This window comes from Barbus barbus (assembly GCF_936440315.1).
Source record: "Barbus barbus genome assembly, chromosome: 17".
NCBI lineage: Eukaryota > Metazoa > Chordata > Actinopteri > Cypriniformes > Cyprinidae > Barbus > Barbus barbus.
Genome location: NC_136745.1, coordinates 1944477 through 1972222, shown reverse-complemented (window position 1 = coordinate 1972222; position 27746 = coordinate 1944477). Strand labels below are relative to the sequence as shown.

The 27746-nt window shown below is 38.8% G+C and overlaps 1 protein-coding gene across 2 annotated transcripts; it reads right to left on the bottom strand.

Moving 5' to 3' along the window:
* LOC306883037 (zinc finger protein 711-like) lies at positions 1-27639 on the bottom strand. Of its 2 annotated transcripts, none has more exons than XM_079438094.1 (9): positions 27450-27639; positions 26211-26296; positions 25972-26069; positions 20971-21405; positions 19525-19677; positions 8853-8990; positions 8622-8759; positions 7770-7901; positions 1-3927 (listed from the first exon to the last, which is right to left on the bottom strand). In XM_079438094.1, exons 3-9 carry the CDS (start codon positions 26045-26047, stop codon positions 2750-2752), a joined length of 2250 nt encoding a protein of 749 aa, XP_079294220.1. In that variant the 5' UTR covers positions 26048-26069; positions 26211-26296; positions 27450-27639; the 3' UTR covers positions 1-2749. The 2 variants fall into 2 exon arrangements, with proteins under 2 accessions (XP_079294220.1, XP_079294221.1); XM_079438095.1 differs by having other exon boundaries at positions 25950-26069; positions 27450-27582.
* Positions 27640-27746: the final 107 nt, after the last annotated feature.

The following is a 27746-nucleotide window of genomic DNA, read 5'->3' as shown; positions in this document are numbered from 1 at the left end:
ACAGTATGTGTAATTACACTTTAATGGCATAATACAACACTTAAGCAGGTTAAAATGATTTTCCTTGAATGATTTATTTAGACTGTGTTAATTTCTTACATCTGAAAAGTGCTATTTGCTAAATGTCAAGGAAATACCTGAGTGTGAACCCATTTCTGAAAACAAAAAAAAGCTTCTCGAAAGAAATATTTATTTTGATTCCTTCTCACCAGTAGTCCACCTGTCAGAAAATAATTGTAATGCATGAATTTTATTTTGCATGAAGAATGTAACAAACTGCATTATGTAGACGATGCCTGCCAAACGAACTCCCGCACAGATTTCAAGAGCCTCATTCACAAAACACCAGCAGAACCAATCTGTGAGTCCTTAAACGATTATGTGAACTGCTGCGTCTGTTCAGTGCATCGATTTACGCAAGAATGGTTATTAATTACACACAGTTCTCCTTGTGGTTCATGAATGAGAGTGATTCGTGTGATTGAGTCCAGGGATCAAATGTATGATTACTTTGAAAGCACTTGATCAGTTAAACACTGTTTTAACTTGATACAACCAATTAAACTATGCATAAAGCTAAATCTACTACATCCATTTACGCTGTAACTTCAGTGAGATTTCCATCTGTCCAGATGATGAACCATTAGAAGTGGCGTCTTGTAATTTCTAGAATCTGAATTATTGTGAACTAAGCCTTTTAAAGCTGTTGCAAATCACTGACTCTTTCAATTTCAATTTAAAATACTTTTTCTTCTGAGACGGAGCTTATAACGAAGGTTTTTACACATGACGACATTAGAGTGCGCATTACAGATTATGATGTCTGACAAAAACATGACTGACAGGAAGTACAGCCCCTCCAAATCCACCCTGTGCGGTACGAGAGCTGCTGTGAACCACAGTCATAGCCACGCAGATCAACAGAGCTACATAGCAAGGCAGGAATGGCTGGGGTCTTTTACACACAAGTACTGCTGGGAAGGGGCTGAAGGATGGCTGCTGCTTTAGGATGTCGTGTCTACGTTTGCCCACCCGCTAAAAATAAATAACTCAAAGTGACATTATAAAAGCTAAAGGTGCTCTTAATGTGATCTGCATTTGTTAATGTATACATCTATAATAGCGTAACTGAAACTTGTTAAAAATATTCACAATCGATTCATACTCAATCCAGTGCAAAAAAATATACATATAAGGCATGACTCAAGAGATCAGAAATAATTGGCAGTATGTGCACGTTCGCCGTGTTGTTAACATTTCATTTTTACACAAACATTGACTTTTGTAGTGGTATTCACAAAGTTGAGGAAGGCCGAAGACACCGGGATCGCAGAGAGCAGACGCTGGAGAAACGCACTGGTTTAAATCGTACAGTTTCAGATACCACAACAGAACTGCTCAAAGTAACATCATGATGGGTATAAAACGGTAAAAGGTACAGTAAAACCTGGACATACAAGCTGGTAAAATACATCTAATAACTGAATGACTTTGGAGAGAAAAGGAAAGTGTCTGTCCCGATAGACTTTAGTCAGGACAGGACCGGATTTAATTAGTGAGGAATCAGTAGACTGTAATGTTGTTTAACAACATACCGATTGTACAGCTGATTAAACGTCTTTCAGTAGACCAAAAACTTCATTAAACAGCTTTCAGATGACATGTGATCTAGGTTTATAAAGACTGTACGTTTAGCCTCATTTTGTGAAATTCAATATGTCGTCTATCCTGACTAAGGTCTATAATGATGCTCTGACCAGGAATAGATCACCCATAAAAGAAAACTCGTCATTTGCTCACCCTCGTGTCATTCCAAACCCATGCCATTTTCTTCCATGGAGCACAAAATCACTGTGCTGCTTTTTCCATACAAAGGTTTACAGTGAGCAGAAGCTCTCAAAGTCCAAAATGAACACAAAAAGTGCACAAATCTACTTTTATGACACGTTTATGGTGCTTTTTCATCCTTTTTGAAGCCTGATGGACACTGATCAGTAGGTGCTATTAGTTAATGAAAGAACGCTCTGCAAAACGTCTTTTATCCTCTAGAGGTGATGTTTGGAACAACATGAGGGCGAGTACATTTTAATTTTGGGGTGAACTATTCCTTTAAAATAGAGGGTACGATTTGCTAACAGCATTTAAGCAAAGTGGGTATAAAAATATAGGCATCTGAGACCCTGAATGACTGTTTTCTTCAAAGACCGTGAGAGGTGTGACATGATAATTTTGAGCAAGACCATACTGTTAGCCACTTCTACCCGCCTCAGCTGTGATTTATGTTTCTTTACACATTAAATCAGTGCTTCTCAACTCCAGTCCTGGGGACCAAATGCTCTGCACATTCTGTATGTTTCTCTTATCTGACACACTCAGTTCGGTTCATGGATCTCTCTCCTAACGAGCTGATGATTTGAATCAGGTGCGTTAAATAAGAGAGACATACACTCTTAAAAATAAAGGTGCTTCTCGATGTCATAGAATAACCATTTTTGACTAAATGGTTCCATAAAGAACCTTTAACATCTTCAGATTATAAAGAGATGGTTCTTTATAGAACCTTTGACTGAATGGTTCTTTGTGGAACCAAAAATGGTTCTTCTATGGCATCGCTGTGAAGAACCTACTAAGCACCTCTCTGTACAAAATGTGCAGAGCAGTGGGTCCCGAGGACTGGAGTTGAGAACTACTGCATTAAATAAGAGGGCCGTAAATGACACATGTAGCTGTGGAGCAGAAAGAAAGAGCGTTATAGCAGGGTTTCCTTGTGATGCCGCATTATGTGTTGGTTCTTTTCCGACGGCCGCCTGAAACCCTTCTTGCAATAATCACACCTGTGCGGATAGTCTTTAGTGTGGATGGATATGACGTGCCGTTTGAAACCCGAAGCGTCCGTAGTGTTGTACTCGCAATATTGGCACTGATAGACCTTGCGACCGCTGTGTGTCTTCATATGCTTTTTAAGTTCATTCTGATGCCTGAATCCGCGCTTGCACCGCTTGCACTTAAACGGCAAGTCCTTGGTGTGAACGGACAGAATGTGACGGCTCAACGTGAAAGGCTCCGACGTCTTGAAATCGCAGTGCCTGCACTGGTGCACTTTATTCCCCTTGTGCGTTTCGGCGTGCTTCTTTAGTTCGGAGGGTCTGTGAAAGCCCTTCTCACACACGTCGCACTTGTGCGGGAAGTCTTTGGTGTGCACCGAGATGACGTGGCGCTTCAGGTCACTGGAGTTGGTGCTTTTGTGTTCGCAGTGCGGACACTGGTGAGTCTTGTGGCCCTGGAAGATCTCCGTGTGCCTCTGGAGCTCCTTGTCGTCGGCGAAGGCCTGCGGGCAGTGGCCGCACTTGAAGGGCAGGTCGGTGCCATGTTTGCTCTTTATGTGAGTCTTTAAGTTGGACTGGTCGGCGCAGCGGAAGTCGCAGAGCTGACAATGGTAGGGCTTCTCGCCCGTGTGCGTCCGCATGTGCTTCTTGAGCTCCGACGGATGCCGGAAGCCTTTAGCGCACTCGACGCAGACGTGCGCAAAGTTTTTGCTGTGCACCGCCAGCAGGTGGCGGTTGAGGAGGCCCTGCTCGGCCGTCTCGTACTCGCAGAACTTGCACTTGTGCAGCTTGGACTCCTTGTCGCGCAGGATGAGCTTGTTGGAGCTGAGCGGGCTGGCCTCGTGATAGCGCCGTGTGTACTCGGTGTACTCCGGGATCTTCTCGCTCTTGATGATCAGCTTGTGGCTCTCCAGGTGGTTGTGGAAACTCACCTTCTTGTTGGTGGTGAAGTCGCAGTCGGTGCACTGGTACTTCTTCTTGAACATGTGGTCCGGGTGATTCTTCATGTGGCGTTTCAGGAAACCCCGTGATTTGAACTTCTTGCCGCAGATGTGGCAGGGGTAGACAGTAAGCGGCTGCCCGTCGGGACCGATGATTACAGCTGAAACAGAAAGAAAGCATGCTGGACATAGACTTCTGTTGTGAGACAGGATAACCAACAAGAAAAAACACAAATGAAAGGACAACTTCCCTTTTAAACATCCACTTTTGAGGAGCCTTTATGACCAGACAGGGGGTCAACTTCACCATCAAAGGGGTCATCGGATGCAAAATTCACTTTTACATGTTGTTTGAGCTGAAATGTGTGTTGGCAGTGTGTGTACACATCTACCCTATAGTGATAAAAATCCACCCAGTGTTTTTTTTTTTTTTAAATCCCAATAAATCTTAAGCACCGTCTCAGATCAAGCCGTTCTCAGATTCTTGGCTGTGTGGCGTCACTTAGACCCAGGCCCCTCCCACAACTGTTGATTGACCGGTCTTTTAACAAACTGAGTGAGCTGTCATCAGTCCGCCATTGTTTCACCGTCGGAGCAGATGTAGACAAGAATGTCTCCAAAGAGACAGGTGTGTTTTGTTGTTGGATGTAATAATGAACATAGAAGTCGTCATTTACTCCTGACATACGAGCCGCTGAAGATGCAGTGGATTACTTTTGTTTCTGAAGAGAATGCGCCCCTGATCTACCTAAACGTGTCTATGTTCACGCGAATACATTTTTAATGAATTTTTATGAATCTTTGCAAATAGTGTTTTCTAATAATGTGCTAGTTAGCAAGTTCCACGACGAATGTGGCTAAAATTAAAAGTCTCAGAGAACGGCTCTCACCCCACGGAAGAGGCTGAGTAGAGCTCATTAGAATTTAAAGGGACATGCACCAAAACGGCTCGCTGTGAACAGAGCTGTTTTTGACTGGGTAAAAAGGGTGTGTTTTTACAGTACCATTGAAAAATTTTATCCAAAGTATGTTGACCCTAAAGAATCATACCAAAATGGGCATCCGTTGACCCCTTCAAGAACTTCTTTTTTTTGTTTGTTTTTTAAATCTATCATTATTATTTGCAGTTATTGCTCTATTACATGAACATTAATTCTCAGACACCTAGTGCAGTGAAATTGTAACAGTTGTTCAGATTTAAAGGGGTGGTTGACAGCTTTTTCTCTAGGCTTGATTATGTTTATGGAATGCAGTGTAACATGTCTTCATGCTTATTTTTTTTTTTTTAAATGTCTTATTTTTTATATATGTTACCTTTATTCTACGCCACTGTCTCATTGTCATTTGAATAGCCGGTTGACTTCCTGTTTATATGATATCACTCCCTCCTAAATACACAATGGGCTCAGATTGGTTAGCTGGCCCAGTGTATTGTGATTCGTTAACCGCGTATTGCACGTTGTCTGGAAATGTCACGCCCCTTACCATTACGGGCAACATAGCCTCGCCCCCTTTGTTGCGTGTTCCTGGGGGCGGGGTTTATGTTAATTGCAGGGTTTGTGATGTCACCGGGAAGTACCTCGTAGTAGTCCCTACCAGTTGTAATTGTAGGCATTAAACAGACTTTTTTTAAAAAGACAAAATTAATTTCCACTGAACTTTCAGCGTCGTAACTTTACAGATATTGTTTACACTCAAACAGTAACATTACACACCAACTAAAGTTTAAAAAAAGTGAAATCACGATCAACCACCCCTTTAAGGAAAGGACTTAAATTACATTTAAACTTCATATAACAGAAGTGAAAATTCTGAAATGTATCATAACACCAAGTTTCAAAGTAAAACAATTTCTCACAACATGCAAGAATTTGACTACAGTTTTTGTTTCTGTGTGAGATGAACACAAAGTTTCAGTCTTAGCCCACAATGATATGTGCCACAAGATTGTTATGAAATAAGGTTGTTATGACCAAATTGATGCCTCAACTGTGTCTTAAGGCTTTTCCACACTGAGCGCGAAAAAGCATAATGAATATCGGACGCGATGACATGCTTGTTTCCACATAGACCGCGAACATTCACGCATCGAAAATGCTAATGTTTTTTCCAACCAGTCCGACAAATCTTTTCAGTTTCACAATGCGAAAACACGGGCCGTCCAATCAGATTTGAGCTTAGATCACATTACCGGAGCAGCTGCTGTTGCACAAAAGGGTGAGAATGGTGGCGCTGTTTCGAAAACCAGTGTAAACAAACACAGAAGAAGAGAATCCCGGATAAGAGAAGACAGGATGCTAAGTTCTTGTTATCGTTGGTATTTCAGAACAGATTTCTTCTCGCATGTTATTTATACAGAATAACATTTCTAATAATTCTCCACTGAATCATGTGATCTGTAGAACACATGCGCGAGTGTTATGAGTCAGAGCACGTTCACTCTATAGATCTCCCGTATTAAAAAAATAGAGTGAAACATTTTTCTACACATGAAATATGAAAGCAAATAGACATGATTATGACAATATATTTTCTGTATGTGTTTTGAATGCAGCTCATGGTATTTTTTTAAAGCAATAAAGTATGTTTATGACTAATATTAGCAGTGTAGCGTTATTAAACACAGAGTGCATGTGCTTATTATAGAATCAAAATCAACTATAGATCACAATCTGAAGTTATTACAAGCACTCGATGATGGTTTAAAGTGGGTAAGCAAATACATTAATTACATCCATTTTTAAGTGTAGCTTGATGCTAATTGTACTTCTAATTATATTTTAGGATGTAGCCCATTCTTGTAAGCATTATAGATAGTTTGTGTTTCTGGTGTAGAACCAAACTTTGTTTACCTTAATTTAGATGTTAAACCCATATGCGAGATGCATATCTACAGAAAAATGCATTGTTGGTCAGCGCCACCTAGCGTGCAGGCGTGAATTAGCAGAAGGCGAACAATTGTTTTGCGCTCGGTGTGAAAGCACCGTTCGTTGGTGATTCGCCTCGCTTTTTCGCATCACGCTCAGTGTGGCAAGGCCTATACTGTGCTTGAGCTCTTCAAGATTGCTCCCATTGCTTTTTGCCACTGGCAAAGCTTAAAAATGCATGAAAATGAGAACTGTGCTAAAGATGATGAACCACAATGTACAGTATACTGGGTGTTAAATTCATTTAGTTTATAGTGTCTAGCATATCATTCACTCCTATATGAGACGAGTTTGTTTTGTTTTTGAATAAATGCACGCTTCCTAAAAACACATTTAAAGGGAAAGAAAATACATTGTTAATATCAATACTTGGGTCGCCAAGGGTTAAATTACAGTATTACTTTTTCAGCTTTTTACAGAGATTGCATTACCTACAATGGTAGTCTAAAAACAATGACAAAAAAAAGGTATTTTTCTAGGTAACTCAGAAAAAAAAAAGTCATACAGTACAACTGACACTGTGAAAGATGAAATATTAGGAAGATTTTTTTTTTTTTGAAATAGCATAAACTGATGAGCCCAGGAACATTTGTGACCCTGGAGCACAAAACCAGTCATAAGGGTAAATTTTTCAAAATTGAGATTTATACCTCATCTGAAATAAATAATCTTTCCATTGATGTATGGTTTGTTAGGATAGGACAATTTTTGGCCGAGATACAACTATTTAAAAATTTGGAATCTGAGGGTGCAAAAAAAAAAATCTAAATATTGAGCCTTTAAAGTTGTTCAAATTAAGTTCTTGGCAATGCATATTACTAATCAAAAATGAAGTTTTGATATATTTACAGTAGGAAATTTACTCAATATCTTCATGGAACATGATCTTTACTGAATATCCTAATGACTTTTGGCTTAAAAGAAAAATCAATAATTTTGACCCATACAATGTATTTTTGGCTATTGCTACAAATATACCCCAGAGACTTAAGACTGGTTTTGTGGTCCAGGTCACGTGTGTTCAGTTGAAGTTTATGTTCATCTAAAAAGTTCCTAGAATTAGCAGCAGATCATACCTGTCTGGCACTGGCGTGTCTCTCCTCTCCTCTTCTTCTTGATCTTTTGTTTAAGTGCTCGGCTTGTGCTGATGCTGTCAGTGATCTGTAGGTAGGGAGTGGCTGCACCATTCTTGCTTTCAAGACTGCTTCCTGTGGGAAAGCCATGACTGGTAAGGGGTTTGGATCGGACATTTACACGCTATAAATGCACTAAATGGAAATGAGAATGTTAAATTAGATGACCGATAGTGACCGAGAGCCAAAAACGAAAATTCTAAAGTTATTGCAGGGTTTCCCAGTTGTGAGTTTGCAAACCTAATAATTCAGTGGTAAAAATTTTAAATTACAATAAATAAATAGGATTGCAATAAATACATCAAATTGCAAAAGGCTGTGATTCAGTCTGATGTGCTGCGTTTCACTTTAAAGTAAAGCTACAAAAACAATGCAAACACTATTTCTGTGTGTTTGCTTCTTTTTCTTTAGTCTAAAAGAGGCCTTAGTTGGTTTTTTGGAAAGATTGAAAGTGAACATCCTCAAAAAAAAAATCATGATTTTTTTTACCAAATTGCGCAGCCCTATATGTAAAAAAAAAATAATTCTGTAATGTCATGTGACTATTAACCATCATCAGAGAACCATGCGATATATTGTTAAATTATTGAAATTTTAAATTAAATATTTCCTTTAAGTTTGCCAGGAATTTTGTCAAAACCTAACCCTGAGCTATCATTCACAAGACTTTGAATACAGTCATGTTTGGAGTACCATACTATTATGCTACACTGAGTTCAGCTACAATTTTCAATTTTGGTCTATTTATATAAAGCAATTTCTATCTCTGTGTGCAATATAAATAAAGTGAAGGACCATAAGCAGTCGCCCAGGCAGCAGGAACAAAGGTCTTGTTAACCGGTGTGTCCTCCAGCTGCGCTTCAGTGATAGCAGGAGCTTCTTCCTCCCCAACTATGACCTCCATATACACCTGGTCAGTCATCTCTGAACAGTCTACATTCAGAACAGAGAACAGCATAAACATAACACATTTCTGAGTTGCTGCATACACCTGTTACTCTTCTTAAAGAGAGATGGAGAACTCACTGATATCCTCCTCTCCTTGGCTGACGTCCTTTACAGCCATGTAGACCATCTTCTCTCTGGGCAGCCTGCCTGAACCCGCCGGCTCCAGCACCGTGTGCCCGTTGTGAAAATCACTCTCTGCCACCACCTCTGTGCTGCCTACAACACAATCCACACAGAGTCATTACCGTCGCTATGAGAGTCAAAAAAGCATACACAGGAAATGCAAAATCAATACCCATCGCTCCTGACGATATATGGACGTCTTATGAAGTGAAATGAACGGTCTGTGCAAGAAACTGAACACTATTTACGACTTTATTACCTGTAATCCAGACGAAACGAATCATTCTTTTAAACCAGCTCGTTTTAGCGAACTACATGAACTAGTTCACCAAATCAAACTGAAGCTTCTGAAACTCAATCAAAACTCACTTTCAGACGCCTGACAGTCACTCCGACTGGAAATGAGCAAATACCAGTGTCACGATTATTTTTTTCATATCAGTCTAAATCAATAATTATCCCGATAAATGTCAAATCTTTATTTCTTTCAAGTTTAAAGCCAGATTTTTGATCCAAAGTGAAAGTTGTAGAAACTACTACATTTTCCTCAACAAAATAAATATCTAAATAAAAATATATATATTTTCTTAGTTTCTGCATGTTCTAATGAGTCATATTGTTTCAAATCAAGGAACAGCTTTGGGTTGCCAGATAATATTAATAATATCACTTTTTTTGTCTCTTAGAAATGCACATTTGATAGTAGCTTGAGTTAGGATGCAGAGGTTAAATTTTGTTCATTATCAAAATCAGTAACATCTGTAAAAATTGTAGCAACCTCAGTTTTATATGGTTAATTTATTCTGACCAAGTGTTTTTTTTATTAGTATTAAACATTGGTCTCCCATAGTAGCATACATTTAAATCATGATAAAGACAGTTTAAACCACACATATAGCACCTCAATACCATGGTAAAAATATAACTATATGGTTTTTAGGTAGCCTATTTGTATGAAAAACAGTAGTCTGAAAACTTTCAGTATAAATGCACACATGCTACAGCTTAATCACAAATACACTATAATTATATACACCATTACTCCTGTAATAAAATTCAGTGTGAATATCCCACATTTCTGCCACAATACCGTGGTGCAGTGAGTGTTACTACAGTAAATCCATGGTAAATGATGGCGATTTGTAGATTGAAAAGCCTTCTGACTGTCTCGTTGCACAGAGTGTTTCTCCTGTTTGGCTAGTTTAAATTATGAAGTCATTTCTGTTCATCGCTGAATTCAAGCGCTTCACACTGGATCTCACAGCGCTGTTTAGTGCTTGCGTGACCGAGTAAACGCATCTGCTCTAGTGAGCTCGCGCCGCGCGGCAGTTCGACTTCGATCCGAGCGGATAAACGCTCCGTGTGGTGCGATTCAAATGAGTCACGCTGTTTCGTTCCGCTTTTGGCGCATAAACATTATATCGAACTCTTCATATGGTTTTATCGGGGAAAATTATATTGCGATAATTACCGTCAATAAATTATCGCCCAGCCCTATGTGACGCCATTGCATGATTACGTAAATGAACTAATGAATTGAACCAGTTTATTGAAACAAACTGTCTGAAAGAATCAGTTTACGGAAAATAATAACATTTCCCCGTTTACCTGAGGCTCTGGATTACAGGGAATAATGTTGTAAACAATGTTCAGTTTCTTGCACAGACCGATCGTTTCACTTCATAAGACCTCATCGTCAATACCCGATTCATTTTGTGTTCCCAGATAAGCTTTTTGTTAATTCTCAAAGACAGGCAGCCGCTGACTTGCAATTTATGAATCATCAATGATCGCTAAAAATCTTGACTGTTTTACTGAGGAAAATGTTTTACTGAGCGGTGTTTGGATGAATATGTAAATATATGCTGCGCTTTGCTCTCAATAACAAAATAAACACAAGACCTGACAGCGGTGAGAAAGCATCAGAGAGACACGTGCTCATGAACCTAGTCACACTTGAGTAGAGCTCCGTACGTTTGGCCTCTTTTTGCTGATTTTTTTCGTTTTGTTTTAAGTTTTATTCATTGGTGGTGCTTTACCTGATAGCATGCACTGACCGCGAGCGATATGACGGACAAGATGGCGAACAGTGTTACACACTTTGAGGACATTCTAAGAACCGAGTTGACGGCGATGCGGAACGAGTTCGCTTCTCACGTCAGTTGTTCAGTCGCTATGCTCTAAACTGGATCTTCTTACAGGGGAGATGAGAGAACAAAGAAAGTTGTCGTAGATCACGATAGGCGCGTTGCCACGCTCGAGCAACACGTTGTGGACTTATAGGATCGCAATAGGTGCAGCAAAATTGCTGCTTCCCACGTATCGACGAGGAAGCGAAAGGTTCAGTAGACTGTTTGCTTTAAACGAATGGTTATTGTCATGGTGTAAAGAACAGAAACTGCTCTTTATTAATAATTGGAATATTTTCTGGGAGCATCCTAGGCTTTTCCGTGCTGATGGCCTGCACCCCAGCAGAGTCGGAGCGGAACTCCTGTTAGACAACATCTCCAGGACGCTACGCTCCATCTGACTAGTAAGCCAACTCTCAAATAACTGCCATGATGACTTTTGTTCTACCCACTTAAAAGATAGAAGTACTTGCGTTGTCCAATCTATACAGACTGTGTCTGTTCCCCGAATAGCGAGGTCAAAATATACATTTAATGCAGGATCTAGAAAAAATCTGATCGTGATTAAACCAGAAAAACGCAAAATAAATTAACAAAAACTATTTTTAAAGCTTGGGCTCCTAAATATTAGATCACTCGCACCCAAAGCAGTTATTGTAAATGAAATGATCACAGATAATCATTTTGATGTACTCTGCCTGACTGAAACCTGGCTTAAACCAAATGAATATTTTGGTCTAAATGAGTCTACTCCACCAAGCTACTGTTATAAACATGAGCCCCGTCAGACTGGTCGTGGCGGCGGTGTTGCAACAATATATAGTGATATTCTCAATGTTACTCAGAAAACAGGATACAGGAGGTTTAACTCATTCAAAATACTTCTGCTTAATGTTACACTGTCAGATATGCAAAAGAAATCTCTCCTGTCTCTTGCTCTGGTTACTGTGTATAGACCGCCAGGGCCATATACAGATTTCCTAAAAGAATTTGCAGATTTCCTCTCAGATCTATTGGTTAATGTTGATAAACTGCTAATTGTCGGAGATTTTATCATTCACGTTGATAATACAAATGATGTGTTAGGACTTGCGTTTACTGACCTAATAAACTCTTTTGGAGTCAAGCAAAACGTCTCCGGGCCCACTCATCGTTTTAATCATACGCTAGATTTAATTATATCGCATGGACTTGATCTTACTGATATAGATATCGTACCTCAAAGTGACGATGTTACTGATCATTTCCTTGTATCGTGCATGCTGCCTATTACTGATATTAGTTATATGGCTCCGCGTTATCGTCCGGGCAGAACTATTGTTCCAGCCACCAAAGACAGATTCACAAATAACCTGCCTGATTTATCTCAACTGCTCTGTGTACCCATAAATACGCATGAACTAGACGAGATGACTAGCAACATGGGCACTATCTTCTCTAATACATTAGAAGCTGTTGCCCCCCTCAAATTGAAAAAGGTTAGAGAAAAATGTACTGCGCCATGGTACAACAGTTATACCCATTCTCTCAAGAAAGAAACTCGTAATCTTGAGCGCAAATGGAGAAAAACTAAATTAGAAGTTTTTAGAATTGTGTGGAGAAACAGTATGTCCAGCTATAGACAGGCTCTAAAAGCTGCCAGGGCAGAGCATATCCGCAAACTCATAGATAACCAAAACAATCCAAGGTTCTTATTTAGCACAGTGGCTAGATTAACAAATAAACAGACGCCACCCGATCTAAATATTCCCTCACAGTTTAATAGTAATGACTTTATGAATTTCTTTACTGATAAAATAGATAACATCAGAAATACAATATCAAATGTATATTCTACTGCATCTAGTATTTCAGCTTCATTCATCGCACCCAAAGAAAAACTGCAGTGCTTTACAACTATAGGACAGGAAGAGCTAAATAAACTTATCAGTGCATCTAAACCAACAACGTGTTTATTAGATCCTGTACCTACTAAATTACTGAAAGAGTTGTTACCCGTAGCAGAAAAACCGCTTCTCAATATTATTAACTCATCGTTATCTTTAGGTCACGTCCCAAAACCATTCAAGCTGGCGGGTATTAAGCCTCTTATTAAGAAACCACAACTAGATTCTATTGAACTGGCAAATTACAGACCCATTTCAAATCTTCCGTTTATGTCTAAAATTTAAAAAAAAAGTTGTGTCTGCTCAATTGGTGCTCCTTCTTGCAAAAAAATTATCTCTATGAAGAATTTCAATCAGGTTTCAGGCCTCACCATAGCACAGAAACTGCACTTGTTAAAATTACAAATGACTTGCTTCTTGCTTCAGACCAAGGCTGCATCTCATTGCTAGTATTACTTGATCTTAGTGCTGCGTTCGACACTATAGACCATGACATACTCATAGATCGATTACAAAACTATATTGGTATTCAAGGACAGGCTTTAAGATGGTTTAGATCCTACCTGTCCGATCGCTACCACTTTGTTCATTTAAAATAGAGTCATCACAATTATCAGCAGTAAAGTATGGAGTACCACAAGGATCTGTCCTAGGTCCTCTGCTATTTTCAATATACATGTTGCCTCTTGGTAATATTATTAGAAAATACGGGATTAGTTTTCATTGTTATGCTGATGATACTCACCTATATATCTCAACAAGACCAGATGAAACTTCTAAACTATCTAAGCTAATAGATTGTGTAAAAAATGTAAAAGATTGGATGACCAATAATGGATTAGTTCACTTTTAAAAAATCTTTTGCTGATAATTTACTCACCCCCATGTCATCCAAGATGTCCATGTCTTTCTTTCTTCAGTCGAAAAGAAATTAAGGTTTTTGATGAAAACATTTCTCCATATAATGGACTTCATTGGGACCCAAACGGTTCAAGGTCCAAATGACAGTTTCAGTGCAGCTTCAAAGGGCTTTAAACGATACCAGACGATGAATAAGGGTGTTATCTAGCGAAACGATCGGTCATTTCAAAAATAAATAAAAAAAGTTTAAGTTTTATAAGCACAAATGCTCGCCGTGCTCTGTTCTGTGATGCGCGTTCGCAACGTCACGTAATACACAATGACGTGGAAAAGGTCACGGTTGAGGTAGGCGGAAGTACCAAGTCAGTAGGCTTTTTAATATTAAAACACCCAGGATACGCACACGAAATGGTCATTTTAAACGATAAACTGACACAAAGACATTTGAATATGTGTATATGGTCCTCCTTCCGCACATTTGTAAACACTGACTCGGTACTTCCGCCTAAGTCAACCGTGACCTTTTCCACGTAGTTGCGTATTACGTGAAGTCCCGAACGCGCATCACAGAACAGAGCGCGGCGAGCATTTGTACTTATAAAACTTAAACTTTTTTATTTATTTTTGAAATGACCGATCGTTTCGCTAGATAACACCCTTATTCATCGTCTGGTATCGTTTAAAGCCCTTTGAAGCTGCACTGAAACTGTCATTTGGACCTTGAACCGTTTGGGTCCCATTGAAGTTCATTATATGGAGAAATGTTTTCATCAAAAACCTTAATTTCTTTTCGACTGAAGAAAGAAAGACATGGACATCTTGGATGACATGGGGGTGAGTAAATTATCAGCAAAAGTTTTTTTTAAAGTGAACTAATCCTTTAAATTCAGATAAGACAAAGATATTACTTATTGGACCAAAAAACAGTACACAGAATCTCTTGGATTACAATTTGCAACTAGACGGATGCACTGTCACGTCCTCTAAAGTAAAAAATCTGTGTGTTATATTAGACAGCAACTTGAAAATCATATTTCCCATGTTACAAAAACAGCATTCTTCCATCTTAGAAACATTGCCAAGCTTCGAAACATGCTACCTGTTTCTGATGCAGAAAAGCTAGTTCATGCATTCATGACCTCTAGACTGGACTATTGTAATGCACTGCTAGCTGCTTGTCCTGCATCTTCAATAAACAAGCTACAGATAGTCCAAAATGCAGCGGCTAGAGTTCTTACCAGAAAATATGATCATATTACTCCAATTTTACAGTCTCTGCACTGGCTACCTATTCAGTTCTGTATCATTTACAAAATATTATTACTTGCCTATAAGGCCCTAAATGGTTTAGCTCCTGCGTACCTAACTTGTCTTCTACCACGCTATAATCCAACCCGCTCCCTAAGGTCGCAAAACTCTGGACTTTTGGTAGTACCTAGGATAGCAAAGTCCACTAAAGGAGGTAGAGCTTTTTCACATTTGGCTCCCAAACTCTGGAATAGCCTTCCTGATAACGTTCGGGGTTCAGACACACTCTCTCTGTTTAAATCTAGATTAAAGACATCTCTTTAGCCAAGCATTCACATAATGCATCTTATAATCTTGTACTGCAGTTATATCTGATCAAATGTACATTATTATTATTCTTTAGCTTGGGTTGAACAAATAATTTTTGCTTAGATGGAACAGCAGCTACACTAATTATGTCTCTATTTGTTTCTCTGTTGATTAACATCCCGTGGTAACTAGGAATGACAGAAGCTTCAGTCTGGATCCAACCCTACAATGATCGGAGATGAACGAACACCTGAGAAAAGATGATGCCAACCCCTCAGAGGACTTTGGAGGATGCCAACGCTCAGACAACATACAGAATTACCAAATTTTGCCATAAATCAAACATATTAAGGTTCTGCAATATATAAATATATTGTGGAAACTTAAATTCCTGTAGAGCTGCTTTGCAACGATTTGTATCGTAAAAAGCGCTATACAAATGAACTTGAATTGAATTGAAAGGTGAACCTAAACTGCTATATTCCCCAGAAGAAGCAAGAGTTTTTCTCAGATCCCTTTCATCCACCAACTCTCAGTGAACTTCAGCTGGACATTTGCTGTCTAATCGGAGAAGAGCTGCTCTAAATGGTTGGGTGACTGTGTCTTTCTCTGTTCACTTTAATGTTCACTTCTTAATTCATAGTTCATTGTGCATACAGTATCGCTTACTGATTATGATATTTTATTTGTTTTAGTTGTATTCTGTATCTCTCTTTTCTTTATTTTTTTTATTTGATTTTATTTATTTATTTTTTTTAAATATAAATACTACCTAGTCCATATGTGACTATGGGGCCAATGTTGGTGCTTCAGTAATGTGCAGGGTTTTGTTGACGCCACGGACCATATTAAGGGGTGCTGGCAGATCAAGGTTTGTTCTTGGTTTGATCTGCCATAGTTCATGGGAATGTGTTTATGTTTTTTTGAATGGTAACGGGGAGGGTGAGGGGGGGGGGGGGGGGTTAATGGTAGAATCAACTGGTTTTATTTTCAAACTTGTATTTTGTCTTATTATGCAGTAATTCTGTTTGATACCTATGACTGACCTTAATATTTTGAGTTGTAATATTAATGGCCTAAATGGCCCTCACAATTTTACAGGTTTTCTGGATTTTTTGTGAAGAAGAAAGATTGATATAGTGTTAGTTCAAGAATCCCATTTGAAAGAGGAGGATATACACAGGTGTAATAATAAGTTTTATGAAGTGATATCTCACTCATCTTCGTATACTAAAACCAAGGGTGTCCCAATATTGGTTAATAACTTTAAATATTACTATTTTAGACAAAGGTTGTGATACAGATGGTAGAATAACACATATAAAAACAATAGTGGAGAATAGGAATATTGTATTTCTCTCAGTTTATGCCCCTTGTACTCCTGACCCTATTTTTTCTCTGTTTTGTCAAGCTATCTCTTGAAGTTTTCAGATTTTGAAATTGTACCCTGACTCTTTTGCATTTTTTTCTGTTCAGCCTTGATTTACCTAGGCTGTCAGATTCAGATTCAGAATACCTGGCTGAACCGATCTCTCTTCAGGAGCTGGAGTCAGTAATCTGATCTATGAACAAGGAGAAATCCCCAGGAATAGATGGCATTCCAATCGAATTGTATACTAGGTTTTGGTCGGATTTAGGCCCCCTCATGTTAGATATGATACGTTTTTCAGTTACTCGAGGCTCATTTCACCCATCTATTAATATAGCTGTTATTTTTCTCTTGTTAATAAAAGATAAAGATCCGACTTCCTGTTCTAGTTACCGGCCAATTTCTTTGATAGGGACTGATGTTAAATTATATGCTAAAGTACTATCTCGTCATCTAGAGAAATTTATGAATAGGCTAGTTTATCATGTTCAAACAGTATTCATTAAATCTCGCTCAGCTTCGGATAACTTACGCAGGTTATATCATATTATTAATTCAAATAGTAGTTTGTCCTCCCATTGCGCAGTATTATCTCTAGATGCGATGAAAGCTTTTTACCAGCTAGAATGGAACTATTTATGGGCGGTTCTACAGCATCTGGGTCTGGGATTGAGTTTCATAAATATGATAAATGTTCTCTATGGCAATCCAGCAGCCACCGTTCTCACAGGTGCTGTTCGCTGTAACCCATTCTTTATACATCGAGGTACTCATCAGGGTAGCCGCTTTCTCCTCTGTTATTTGCCCTATCCTTGGAACCCTTAGCTCAAGCAGTCCGACAATCTGAAACTATTTCTCCCATAAATATACGGAATACTCATCATCATATTTCTTTGTTTGCTGATGATATCTTATTGTTTTTGGAGAAGCCGTCACAGTCTATTCCTCATGTGTTGAATTTATTTGACCATTTTGGATTTCTCTTTGGGTTTAAAATTAATTGGAGTAAGTCATGTTTACTTGCCCTCAATTCTAATATTGATTCCATGTCCCTTTCTATATCTATTCCATTGGTTCAAAACTTTAAGTACTTGGGGGATAGATGTTTCTCCTTCCCTGCAGGAAATAGTCTCAAAAAACTATAATGTATTCTAGCCAAAGTATCCTCAGATTTGGAAAATTGGTCTCGTCTTCCTACTTCTTTTCAGACTCGTATATCGGTGATTAAAATTAATGTTCTCCCACGTATCAATTCTTCCATGATTCCTCTTGCTCCACCGGTTGGCTACTGGAATAAACTAGATGCATGTGTTTCACGGTATATATGGGATGGGAAACGTCCTCGTATTAAACTGACCACCTTACAATGATGTAGATTACATGGAGGTCTTTCTTTCCCTAATTTTAGACTGTATGCTCAAGTCTTTTCCCTCCGCCCTTTAGCAGTTTGGTTTGATCCTGACGCTTCTGTGTCTTAGAGAGCAATTGAGGAATCTATTGTTTATCCGTATAAATTGAAGCATCTTGTTTTGTCAGGAGTTCCGCTTAGACAGTGTAAATCTCGGTTTGGTCCCATTGTAAACCATCTCCTCTCCACATGGAGGGATGTTGAAAGACGTTCACAACTAGCTACAAAATGGCATAGGCATTCACCTATATCCAACAATAATAACCTTTTGTCAGGCAGTACCTTTATCTATTACTGTTTGGGCTAAGAATCTTAATGAGGATGTGCATGTTTTATTTTCCGATCAGGTATGGGGTATGTTTAAATTGTCTTCTAAAAACCCTAATCACCAAATGATTCATTGGGTTTACTTGACTCCAATGAAACGTTTTTATATGAATCTGCCATATTCTCCTAAGTGTAATCGCTGTTCCCAAGGAGTTTTAGACACGTTTTTGATTTTTTTTGGGAGTGCCCCTCTCTCTCACCTTTTTAGGACCTATCGTATTTGTTGGGTACTGAGATATGTTTGACTCCGACCCATTTTTTCATGAATGACTTTTGGGACTTCACCTTGTCTGTCCAACAAAGATCTTTACTGTTAGCTGCTCTCACAGCAGCAACAAATATTGCTGGTCAAGCGTTGGAATCCTCCTCACAGAATGGACAGATGAAGCTGGACGGTGTATTTGGGACATTATCTCAGTGGAACTCTCTACTTCTCCTATACATGGATCTAATGTGAAAACTGTAAATTCATGGCATTCAGCTTTTAATGTTGTGTCTTCTTTTCAAAAATTTTTGTAAAAATTATTTTATTGTTATTTGTTTATCTATTAATATTAATTAATGTGTTTATTATTATTTTTATTTTTTTTGAGTCTACCAAGGGGTGTGATGGGTTGGGGTGGGTTTTAAATTTGTACAGCTGCTTTTTGTTTTGTACTATTGTTCCACAGAATAAAATTTAATAAACAGTTGTTAACAAAAAAAAGAACGCATCAGATTATAGTGATGTGGGTGTTTGCACGAGCTCTGCAGTTCGGTACTCCAGTAAACGTCACAATTTTTTAAATAGTACTTTATGCTGTAAATAACCTTAAATCAAGCAGCTTTATAGTATTAAACATGAAAATCCAGACTCAGTGTCTCTTTCACTTTCAGTTAGAATTACAACTTGATTTTCTGTTATAAAGCAGCTCTCCAGTGTGGAGCTAGCTAATGATAAAATATTTTATTAGTGGGGAAAAATATTATTTCAATGAAAATGAAATAATCAACAATTATTCGATTAATCGTTCTAATAATAATCAATTATCAAAATAATTGTTTGTTGCAGTCTTAATGCAATCAACTTGATGTGAAATGTGTTCCTTACCTATTTCCACATCTTCATCTCCATCTGCCTTAAAGATGTAAACTTTAATGACCTCTGAGCTGAACTCTTTGGAGCCATCGTCGTCCTGACCCACATCTGCGGTGATCTTTAAAGGTGCGTCTCCAATGTCTAGCTTTTCCCCAACCTCATCCACTGCAAAGAAGCCAAACATCAAACTCTGCTGTGGATCCAATCAATCCATCCACAGGGCTCGACACTGCAAGCATTAGTGTACGAACTGGAAAATGTATTTAGGAGCAGGAGTGCGAATACAATTTCTTAAACCGCCTAACTTACACAGTAACCTATAACAAACTTATTCATTTCTTCCAGTTATTTATGGAAAAACAGCGATACAGCCTCATATGATTATTGAACTTTAAAAACGATTTATTTAAATGAGCACAGATGAGAAGAAAGGCGGAACGAGTGAAGGAGACGCGCTGAATGAAAACGCACATTGGGTGCTAGAGGGTGCTGATGCTGATTCTGTTAATTATATATTGTTATAAACCATATGACAAAAGCTTCAACGACTATTGTGAAAATTTGATACGTCACACACCTAATGTACATACTATTTAATAGGACTATAAATATTTACATAATTTGCTTATTAAATAGAGTCTGAAGTACAATTATTTAAAAACCTTGTGTACTTTCTGCATTCTGATCAATTAAATAATTGTGTGTGTAAATGTCTCCTTATATCCCCTTATTAAGCTAAAACACAGAATTTGACAAATTTGCATTGCACCCTAAATAAGGCAGCTGCTATTTGCACTAAGTGAAAATAGCATATTTTCTTAGCGATAGATGCTATTTACAATAGCGATGGATTCTATTTACACCAAGTGAAAATAGCAGGATTTATGCTACAAGTAATATTTCTGCTATTTATATTACTTGTTGCAAAAAGTGGCAATTATCTGCACTTCAGTACTGTATTACATTATAAAACAATACACAATAATAACACATTGAGTGTAAATTATCATTTTAATTCAAATTATTAAATGGATGCCACCTTATTGGTACAATAAAGCCCTCCCTACACCTACCCTAACCGATACTTTATTTTCAACTTTTTGGTTATTTCCTTAATTTTTAATTGAAAATAAATGCCTTTACGATGTGATATGAGATTTGAAAAGGGAGAAAAAAAAAGCTTGGCAAAAGGTGGGTTCGAACCCGGGCTGATCGCGTCAAAAAGATCACAGCACGCGCTTTACCATCTGCGCCAGTGGAGCTGGTGATTCATAGCCGTTTTTTATAATGTTGAATATCCCAAACACACGTTGGTGGGCGGAAGTAGTGTAAATAGCCTCTGCAAACAAGTCGGGCTATTTGCAGTAAAGCGCTCCTAAATTTTTCAACTTAGAAACTGCTTGTGAAAAAGGTAAGTGTCAAGCCCTGATCCATCAATCCATGTAACAGCAAACTCACAGGAAATCATGAGGTAGTCCTCCGAAGTGCTCTTCGCATCCTCCTCCTCCTCCTCCTCCTCCTCATCATCGTCTACTTTAATGGCGTCGTGCGCCTGGATGACCGTCTCCGTGTCCGTCACCATGACCTCTGCAGACACCAGGTCGTGGTCCAGCGGGCTCTGATCATGAGGAGACATGAGGTCGGCCACAAACACCTGATCAGGCACCGTCTCCTCGATCAGGTCAGCGGTGCCGCCCAGAGCCTCTTGGATGGCCACCTCGGTGGTGATGACGTCCTCGTGACAGATGTCCGGCCCCTCCACCACCTCAGCCTCCAGGCCAGTCTCCAGCATGATGCCCTCGTCCGTCACTACATCCGACACCATCACGGCCTCCGGCACCGACACCACAATATGCTCGCCGTCAATGTGGGCCAGGCCTCCCATCCCTGCGACTGCACAGAGGAACATCACAGTACATATGTCTGGATGTACAGTCCAACCAAAAATTATTCAGACACCAGATTTAATTTGTGATATTTTTTTTTTTTTACTAGTGGGTGCAGGACACTATAGTTAATTTATGTAACTGAGGACAGCAAAATAAAGTAAACTGTGACACATTACACCCAAAAATTGTTCATAGAGTTGACTACCAGTAAAATTTAAACACTTTGACCTGACCATGTTTTAAGTATTTTTCTTTAATTGCTAAAGCGACCTTTTTACACCACAAACTGAACAAAATTAAGCATTGCTTGGTAACTGGTCGACCTAAATTGGTTTTATCTAATTGTGTACTTAAATTTAACAGCTGATAGCTATTCAACCGAATTCATTACATACCTTTCTATCAAAGTTATCTGGCTTTATCAAGATTAATTTGTTCTGACATAGTTTAAGTTTTAAGTTCTTGTCATATTTTATTACTATTTTCTAAACTATAAAGAATACACTATGATAATGTGAGAAATGTTGAAGGTGTCTGAATAAATTTAGGTTTGACTGTATGTGAGGCTTGAAAAGTCTTTCAATGCAGTGGTTGATAAATATCGGGGTATTTCTTTCCATACAAAGGGATACACGCAAAAAACAAAACAAAAAAGTTCTGTCATCATTTACTCACACGTAAGTTGTTCCAAACCCATAAGACTTTGGTTAATCATCGAAACACAAATGAAGATATTTTTAATGAAACATGAATGGTTTCTGTTTCTCTACTGAAAGTACAGGTAACCAAAACACAAGTAATCTAAAAGAAAATCATAAAGGTGTCTTAAAATGAATCCATATTAAATAGGCATGCAAAATATTATCGGACTGATATCGGAATCAGCCGATAATGGCTTTAAATGTAAATATCGGCATCGGCATGATATGAAAATTTATGTATTTTAATTTAGTGATTTTAACTTTTAGTTTAGTGATTGTTAACGCTTTATAGAGCAATGTTAGATTGTAATGTTCTAATAAACTCTCCCTTGCTACCTCCGTGGTTCCCACCTCATTCAAAAAATCTGTCATTATCCCTGTGCCTAAGAACAATAAACCCTCTTGCCTGAATGACTATCGCCCAGTTGCCCTCACATCTATAGTCATGAAGGTTTTTGAGAGACTTGTAAAGAGCCACATCTGCTCCTCCATCCCTGATACTTTGGACCCTCTTCAGTTGCCTATCGCCCAAACAGATCTACTGATGATGCCATCTCTCATGTCCTCCACTCTTCCCTCACACACTTGGACAGCAACAATGGGAATTATGTAAGGCTGCTATTCATTGATTATAGCTCAGCTTTCAACACTATAGTCCCCATCAAGCTGGCATCTAAACTCACTGACCTCGGCCTAAACTCCTCACTCTGTGACTTGATTCAAGACTTCCTCACTGGCAGACCTCAAGTGGTGAAAGTTGGCCAGTTCACTTCAAACTCTATCACCCTGAACATAGGAGCCCCACAGGGCTGTGTCCTGAGTCCCCTGCTCTACTCTCTCTACACGCATGACTGCGTGTCCTCTCACAGCTCCACATCTATCATCAAATTCGCTGATGATACTGTGGTTCTGGGCCTCATCTCCAACAACGATGAGACCGCATACTTGGATGAGGTAGAGAGTCTCACATCATGGTGCCAGGACAACTGTCTCTCTCTGAATGTGGGGAAAACTAAAGAGCTGATCATGGACTTTAAGAAGAGACAGCAGCAGCCCTACACTCCTTTTATGATCAGTGGGACCCCTGTGGAGAGGGTGAGTAGCATCAAGTACCTCGGTGTAAACATCTCCGAGAACCTGACTTGGACTACACACATCCAAACACAGGTTAAGAAAGCCAGGCAAAGACTGTACCATCTGTGACAGCTGAGGAAATTCAGGGTCTCACCAGCAATCCTGAAAACTTTCTATTCAGGGACCATAGAAAGTGTATTGACTCAGTGCATCTCAGTGTGGTATGGAAACAGCTCCAATCAGGACTGCAAAGCACTACAGAGAGTTGTGCGCTTAGCTGAGCGCATCTCAGGGTCATCTCAGGGTCTGCTCTCCCCTCTCTGCAGGACATCTACCTCAAACGCTGCAAAAATAGAGCTATTAAAATGATCAAGGACTCTAATCACCCTGATAACCGTCTATTCACTTTGCTTCCATCTGGTAAGCGCTTCCGTAGCCTGATGGCAAAAACTGAGAGACTTAGGAGGAGCTTCTTCCCCCAGGCCATCAGGCTCCTAAACTCTAACTCTGTGTCATAACATCACTTGACTCCATGTAAATATCACCATATCAATAAGCTATTCATAATTTCTCTCTACCTCATATTGCTGCTATTTAAATACCCTGGACAACTCTTTTGCACATTCCTCTTATATTACTATTTAAGTCAACAACATACTGACCTGCACATTTATATTTTTTATCTTTTATTTTTTCTACTTTTCTTATTCTTAATATTTGTATACTTTATAATTGCACTGTCCTTGGAGCGGACCTGACTTACATTTCACTGCTGGTTATACTCTGTATAATTGTGTATGTGACGAATAAAAATCTTGAATCTTAATGCCATCTGTACCTAACTACAAAAGGTACAGCTGTTATAAAACCAGAGACAGGTTGCATGGCTATGATAGTATTGAGAGAATCAGTGTTAATATCATTGCATTCCTATTGGTCAGTGAGCTCAGCTTAGCCTGCCCTGAACCAGGTAGCCACAGTGACTGAGGTTGATCTTTGTTAAATTAGATTTATGGAACCAAATCATTTGACAGTGAGTCAGACTAACTGAAATAAGCCTGGCCTATTTGGAAAACTTGTTTTATGAAACAGGCCTCGAGGCGTTAGAAGTCAGAAGACACAAGTTAATTTATGATTTGCTGTCTGTCGGAACCGAAGAAATAAAAGCGATCATATTTTTCCCCATTGTATCGTACTGCATCGAATCGCATTGTGTTGAATTGAATCGCACTGCATCGTAATAGGGGTGAATCGTATCGCATCGCTAGCTGCTTCATATGTATCTTCAATGTATCGTATCATTAGCTATGCATCGAGATGCGTATCGCATCGGCCTCAGTTATGGAGATGCACATCCCTAATAAACAGTAACAGCACGTGCAGCGGCAGCAGCAGTGACAGCCTCCCCCGGGTCCTAACGCCCGTTCTGTAAGGAGCTTTAATCTGTAGGGGGCGCTGTTGGCCTACTTCTAATTAAATTAAAAGTAAAATAACCTACACAAGTAACATTTAGACTGTGCTTCTGATTAAATAAAGCAGTAATTTATGTCATAAAACAATGAGTATGTTTTGATTTAAAGTTCAGAAACTATAGTTTACATGAAAAAAAAAAAAATCACAAACATGACACGTAAATTAAATAATTTTATATATACTGATTTATTCATTAATGTGTAATACGTTTTATTTTTTAAAAATCATGAGCTCAAAGATTTTCAGAATTTTTTTAACTCTTTAGACCATCTACAAATGTTAAATCTTAAAACAAAATGTTAGGGTTATTACTGCATTTTTCTGTGAAAAAAAAATTTTTGGTGTTGTTTCAAAACAAAAGGAAATATATCGACAAATCCAATATTGTGCATCCCTAATATAAACTCAGCAGCTTAAACCATGTCATGTGAAGAGACATGATAGCTTTAGATGATGAATGGATTTGGTTACATGGATATTAAATGGAGAGATAGAAACCAAAGATACAAACTCGAAAAACAAAAAAGGTGTGACCCCCAATCCCAATTTCAGTTGTTATAACACTCCCTTTAATCCCTTTCACTGGGGGCCGTTGTCTAACACTTTATTGTTATTTATTTGTTTCCCAACTCTGCAGTAAAGATCACTTTAAAGAGGATCTACATTTCTCATTTTCACTCATGGAATAACATGAAAAACGTGCCAAGCTTAAGTGGATGATTACTGCCACATGGTGGAAAACAAACACTTTTCAAATGACAATGACATGAAAGTACACCTATAACCAGTAGATGGCAGCAGAGGATTGCTCATTACCTCATTTACCATTTCCACTCCCTGATTAAGTTCTTTTCACATGTTGTGCTTTTGGACTATTATGAAATGACTACTACAAAAAATGTATTCAATCATAGCAAATCTTCGTCAATCAGCAATTTCAGGAGTGACTCGTGAAACAATTTAGCAGTCACTCCTGTAATAAAACGCAGTTGTTATTAAAAGAGGACCATCATTCGTAAATTATGACAATTTTCATTTTTAGGTGAGCTAATCCTTTAAGTGATGACCCTGTGTGCTTACGCAAACACAGCACAGTTTAACGAGAGCAAAATGAAGTGTACATCAAATTGCTGAAAATCAAATGAACTGTTTATTTACATTCATCAATATACAAACGTCCATTGGCAGCTGGAAGTTGAAAAACTTTTAATTATGTTAAATCATAAACAAACGAACACAAAATCATCCTTCAGTGCAATGACTGAAAACTGACCAAGTATCGACTAATTAATTGACTCACTATTTCGGTGACGGTTCCTTACCAAAATCTGGCATTATCATTGTGTGGGGCATTTTTAAATCCTTGTGAAGCTCCAGGATCCCTCCACCTTGATCCATTATCTGTGACGGTTCCACAATACTGTAAAACACACAAAGAGTTACAATGAATAAAGGACTGCTGTGTGGTAAACATACAACACCAAATGACAGAAAATCTATCACAATGAGTTCATATGAATATGCCTTATTTAACCATCGCTTGTATTTCTATATAACAAACCTTCACATCTGACAGTAGTTCCCTTCACGTAAAAGCATCACAAACATTAAGCAAATCTGTGAATCTGGCATCTGGGAGGAAAGTGTCTGAAAGAAACAAAGAAAGAAACATTATGTTCATAATGTTTTATGCAATATGAGGGAGATTTTTACTACAAATTCTTGTTTGGGTTTCCAAATATAAAATTTGGAGAAAAAAAAAAATTCCTAAAACCTAGATGAATGCATACAAGCAATGCAGCAGAAGAAAACGTGGCTTATATATGTATATATATATATATATATATATGTGAGACAGAGTCATTTAGAAAGTTCAATGAATTCTTGTCATTATAACACTTTTATTAACATTAAGTATAAATGCAGTAAAATAAGAACTGAATTACTGACAGGTTGGCCATAATTAGACTACATTAGACTTTAGTAATAATAATAATAATAATAATATAACAATTCTGTGAGGGGATTTCCAACATGACGTCATTCATCTCTATTTGAAGATAAGTTTAGAACGTAATATTTTCAGAAAACGACTGTAGTGTCTGAGAAAGAGTGTGAAATCGCTGTCAGTGCTTTGATCAGTGATTATGATGATGATAAACTAGTCAAAGTATACCGGAGGAGAATTTACGAATCCTACTACGATAAAGGCTTGACTCATGAATATTAATGCTTTACGTGCTATTACGCTGTACCGCGCAACGTCAGAACGTCCTTATTAATATTCATGAGGCCAGCCTTCGCCATAGTACTCTTCGCAATTGAGCATAACCGATCCGTTCGTGACAAGAGTTTCATCGAAACTAAGTTACTATCGTTGCATCGACTCGATACAATTAGAAACATTCACAAAATACAATATTAGGTTGTAAAATCCACTTTAATATACCCGAAGAAACCAGTTTATACGCAGTTAAAAGCTTGCGCAAATGCAGCCGCGTTACTGCGCCATCTTGCCCTCCGCCATTACACTACATGCTAAACGGCTAATAGCATTAGCTACCTAATGTGTCAACGCGTAAACGATTACAACACAAAGCCGAATATAAAACAAACACGACGCCCAGATGTACTTTCTGCGTTTACTTCGTACATGACTGATTTTGCGCCAAAAGCGCGGCGCGTGACCGCTGTAGGGACTAGTTTAGGCGCGAGCGCTGGGCGCTTCCTCGCGCTTGAGGCCGACAGGGCCGCCGGCGACCGTTTCACAGACCTGCCGCACAAATCCAAAGCGCTTTACCTGCTCCGCGACTGCCTTCGGAGCGTTGAAGAGTTTCGGATCCCCGCGAATCTGTCGTGATTTATTATCGTTAATTTTCCAACGGTAGCACCACTGCGGCCTGTACATTGAGGATCCCCGAACGCTCTTTTCCAGGCCTGAGCCAATCACGCTGCTCGATTCGTTGCCTCGGCCAATCAGAGTACTCGTTTCTAAGCCACAGCCAATCAGAATGCTCGTTGACAACAGCAGAGGGAGGGGCAGAGCGAACGCGCAGCACGCTTATACGTCACCTCATAGACAACATCGCGCTTTCTT

Excerpts from the sequence above, each read along its gene's own strand:
- LOC306883037 (XM_079438094.1), bottom strand. The coding sequence starts at position 26,047 with ATGGATCAAGGTGGAGGGATCCTGGAGCTTCACAAGGATTTAAAAATG. Across the intron at positions 21,406-25,971 it reads AATGATAATGCCAGATTTTG|TCGCAGGGATGGGAGGCCTG; the intron begins GTAAGGAACCGT and ends TCCTCTGTGCAG. Across the intron at positions 7,902-8,621 it reads TGCCTGGGCGACTGCTTATG|GAAGCAGTCTTGAAAGCAAG; the intron begins GTCCTTCACTTT and ends GCTTTCCCACAG.